The 4710-nt window shown below is 32.9% G+C and overlaps 1 protein-coding gene across 1 annotated transcript; it reads left to right on the top strand.

The window, feature by feature from the left end:
• Positions 1-1875: 1875 nt before the first annotated feature.
• Positions 1876-3477, top strand: LOC100808154 (protein PHYTOCHROME KINASE SUBSTRATE 1). Its single transcript, XM_003530649.5, has one exon. It carries the CDS (start codon positions 1876-1878, stop codon positions 3475-3477), a length of 1602 nt encoding a protein of 533 aa, XP_003530697.1.
• Positions 3478-4710: the final 1233 nt, after the last annotated feature.

Below are 4710 nucleotides of genomic sequence, written 5' to 3'. Positions count from 1 at the left end.
CATTGTCACCACCACTAATAATACCACCTCCATCACTACCACACCACCACATTACCACCACCACCTCACCATGGTCACTGTCGTCACCACCATCATTACCACTAATACCACCTCAACCACCATCAATGTTGTCACCACTATATTGTCATTGCAGCACCTCCTGAATCACCACCACCACCAATGTCACTACAATTGTGATCACCACTTATATTTCTATCGTTGTTACTGACATTACCATCATTACACTTATCATCACTATCTAAAAATACTTTTAAACTAATTTTAATATGATAAGAAACTTTTAAAATGAGTTTATTTAAAATTAATCATATTTTTTAGATTTGGTTTAATTATTTTTTGAAACAAACTAAAAATTGAATATTAATTTTTAAAATTTTGAAACTCAAAACTAAAAAGCACTCTAAACGGATCCTTAGTTGATGGTTTTGAAATGAAGTTTTTTTATTTATAATAGTTTTATCTGTTTTGAGTAAGATTGGCTATGATGATAAAAAAAATGTCCTTGAAAAACATGTAGAATGAAGTAATCCCTTACAGCCTTGCACTATTTTCCAACAACGAAAAGGAAAAATCAGTACAATTAAGGTGATGGGAGTACAAATTAGGTGATCAGAGTGGGTATTGATCAGTTTCTATTCAATAGTTGTTATCCTTATTTTCTCCCGTAAAGAGACAAATCATTAAGAAGAGAAATATCCTACTTCAACGAAACTTTAATTTTGTATAATTTGTTTTACAGTTTTTTTAACAGATTTTTTTTTACAGTTAAGATAAATAGAAAACGAAGGGAAGTATAAAATAAGATAAATAATATGATAGGAAAATAAAAAATAAATTCTAAAATTTATTATTAAAATTATGAATAAAAATAGTATAATTTTTATAAGAAATAAAAGACTTATTTGTTTAAACTTAATTTTTTTTAATTATGTTTGGAAAGTTATTTAGTTTTTAAAATTATATTAAAGTGAAAGATATTTTTGTTTGATTATAATTGTTGAAAGTATTTTTTTTATTTAATTTGAAAATTAGCTACAATTATACATTTTTAGCAAAATAAAATATTTCTCAATATAATCAGAAATTTGATTTTTTTGTTTGATTATTTTGAAAATATTTAGCGCACTAAATTTTTTGAAAGCTATTTCTTTAAAAATAAAAATGATTTTCCATGAAAACAAATAGCCTCCTAGATGTTAATTAATATTATTTGCTTTCTATGTTATTTAACGAACTAAACTAATTATAATCCACAAAATATTTCTTATAATATTTATTTTATTTCTCTCAGTTAGATACTTATCTTAACATTCTTTTCTCTTCCAATCCCTTTATATATATATATATATATATATATATATATATATATATATATATATATATATATATATATTCTTTTTTCTCCAATAAAAAAATAGTTGTGTCTGAATTGAAAGTAATTTCCGCGTGAAAACTATGGCTGAAGTGACAGGTCAGCTACTAACACATGACCCTACTACGTGACATTTTGCATATTCCACTTTCCTACAAATAGAGCCACTCCTAAATTGGAAAGGCATCCATTTTGCATATTCAACCCTTCATCTCACACTATCGCTTTTCATCCATTTTCTTTTCCTCTCTCAACCTTGATCCTCAAGCACCTAGGGAATTGTTCCATATTTTTTAAGCCCTTTTTATGCTAACTTTCACTTAATCATCAATTGTTTTATTCCCATGTGTTGTTGGTCTTTTCCTTCATTTTTATTTTGCCTATAATTTGTTCCTCTTGCCTATTCTATTAACCTAGCTATCTCCAATTTGGCTATATTTTTCTCTTTTGGCTTTTACCAACAAATTTGATTTCCTTCAACTATGGTTAATACCATATCATCCACAACCAACAGCAACTTCTATCATCAGTTGCATACTTTCAACTATGATGACAGCAACAATAATCACCTCTATGATGCCACTTTCTCTCCATATTTGAATGGCAACAATGAAGGGACCACTATTGTAGGAAGGCTTGGTGAACCAAGCCAAAAGCTTAACCCTTTGAAGTCCCCTCTTCAAAAGCTAGAAAAGAAAGAAGAAAATGGAGAAATAGGAGTGTTTGGTGCTGAAAAATACTTCAATGTGGAAGTTGAGACCCCAAGATCTACCACCAGCAGCATAGCCACTCCAAAGTACCTGCACCGCCAGAGAGATGAACCAATGGCTATAATAGCAACTAGAAAGCACGGACTTCCTTATGGAACTCCAAGCATTCGATCTGAATCAACAACTTGCAACAGCCAAAGTGCACTACTTCAAAGTGGAATGATGATGAGGAATTCTTTAAGAAACAAAAAGGACAACAACAAGAAGGGTCATCAAGCCAAGAGTGTGCTAGCTGGCCTTAGCTTCAAATGCTCTTGTTCTGACAAGGATTCTGTTGATGCAGGTGAAATCAGTTTCAGCAAACCTGCCACTTATGGTGCAGTTCATGACAAAAAAACTAGAAGAAAGCTTGTGGATATTGCTGCTCTTGATGCTAGCCATTCAATCAAAATAAGCAAGCCTAATGCAGAACTCTTGAAAATCAACAATGTTTACTTCCAAACGCAAGAGGGTACTTTTGGGAATAGGCAAAAAAGCAGCTTGGCATTCTCATCCTTGAGTTCTGCCTCAGGAAACCAAAACCATATTCTTGTCACAAAAATGCAACAACAACAACTAGATGAAGTAGTAGAAGCTGAGAAGCCAAGAAACTCAATAGAGGTGTTTGGCTCCCCAACAATACTGAAAAACAAGCTCAAGTCATTGAGCTTTGATAGAACCACAACAAGGTTTGCAATGGCCTCATCAAGAGATGGCACTCCTAGACTATTATTGGAGGAAATTGATCACTCAAACTACATCAATGATGCTGCTAGTGATGCAAGTTCAGACTTGTTTGAGATTGAGAGCATAAAGAGCAAAACCAACCCTTTTCTTGCAAGGCAAACATCAGATGCTGCTGCTTCAAGCTGTGTGAGCCCCACAAATGGCTACGCACCAAGTGAGGCTAGCATAGAGTGGAGTGTGGCCACTGCCAGTGCTGCAGTTATGTCAGACTGTGAAGAACAGATGTCTGAGGTAACCATAAGAAGTCCAATAAGAACAACAACTAAAACAACATTTGCTAATGGAAAAGCAAAATCTACCACCAAAGAAGTTCAGAGAATTAGGCGCCCTAGCATGTTGTTGGGTTGCAAGAACCACAAATCTGTTAGAGTTGCTGGTGATGCTTATATAACATATGAGAATCCAAGTTCTACACCAAAACTTAGGAGCAGAACTAATAGTTCCTCTCAGGTGGCAAGGTTTCCTTCAGAGACAAAACTGGGAAATTTTGGTGCAAAACATGGACAACATCATCATCATGCTTATGCCACACCATCACCACTGCAGCACTCTCACTCACCACATGCCTCAAAACTACTTTACATTTAGCACTAGTTTGAGATATTTTTTGGTTTTGGAACTTGTTCAATTATGTTAAGTTTGAGTATATGGAAAAAGTGAGAGAAAAAAAGCAAAGTGTGCATCTTATGGGCTTAAAATTCCCACGTCAAAAGTAGGGTTAAGGTGTCTCTTGTGTACTACTATACTACCATATCCCTTTTAGTAATCTTGCTGTATTTTTCTGTTGGCTTTTGATTGATATCATATATTTTTTTTTTTCATTCCGATTTTGCAGTTTCTGGTTAAGAGAAAGTGATGAAGAAAATGGATGTTTTTTGTAGTCGTGCTTTTGGTCTCATAAAAAGAAAGGGATGTGAAAGTTTTTATGCATTTTGTTGGATCTGGTGATCCTAGGATTAGAATCATGTCCAGAAAGTTCATTTAGCATAAATGCAAACACTTTTTCCTTTTTACTTTTTAAGATATTTTTCTAAAGGGCCACCTGTAAAAGAAAAACAGTATACCTTGCCAAATTTCTTACTGTGAAATTGTCGGCTATATTTGAAATAGTACATTCAATTCCAACAAACAAAAGAAAACCATAAAGTTATAGCAAACCCCGCAACGTACTCATAGAAATTTTGTATAACTCAATTTCAAAAAAGTTAGCTTATGTGTCAGAAATGATTATTCTTTATATATATACATTATTTTGGCTATATATATCACTAGTTAATTAACACATGAGATCCTCAACAATTACTCTTTAATTATACAATGAAATATTTTACATGGAAAAAGTACAGGCACAATATGCATTTATCTTATTTAGCACTTCAGTCTTCTTCACTAAAGCTGCTACACTGAAACAAGCTATATATATGCTAGTATATATATGCTAGTAATTTCTTCTTCTATTTTGTAATCAATAATGCAAAATTCATGCTAGGGGCTCATTTGAATTATATGATGGTGTTACATTGCATGCTCACTATTAATTCTTTCCATTGATGATATGGGGAATACTACTAATTAATTGCGAGCTTTATTGATCACACAGCTATTCAATAGAGAACCTTCAAGATTCAAGAATAGAATGTCGTTACAGTGACATGCAACTAACGAAAGCGACACCTATATATGAGAACCAATGAATTTTATCTTCTGAAATAAATTCTAAACCACCTCTTAAATGAGGCTGTCCATGCAAGCTACAATAATGTTTTTAGCGGCATAGGTCAATGTCCCAGATAGTAGTACCAGATATGTATTGCAAATTGG

Source organism: Glycine max, chromosome 8, assembly GCF_000004515.6.
Source record: "Glycine max cultivar Williams 82 chromosome 8, Glycine_max_v4.0, whole genome shotgun sequence".
Taxonomy (NCBI): domain Eukaryota; kingdom Viridiplantae; phylum Streptophyta; class Magnoliopsida; order Fabales; family Fabaceae; genus Glycine; species Glycine max.
This window is presented reverse-complemented; position numbering and strand designations above follow the sequence as displayed.

Coding starts and splice junctions, on each gene's coding strand:
- LOC100808154 (XM_003530649.5), top strand. CDS start 1,876: ATGGTTAATACCATATCATCCACAACCAACAGCAACTTCTATCATCAG.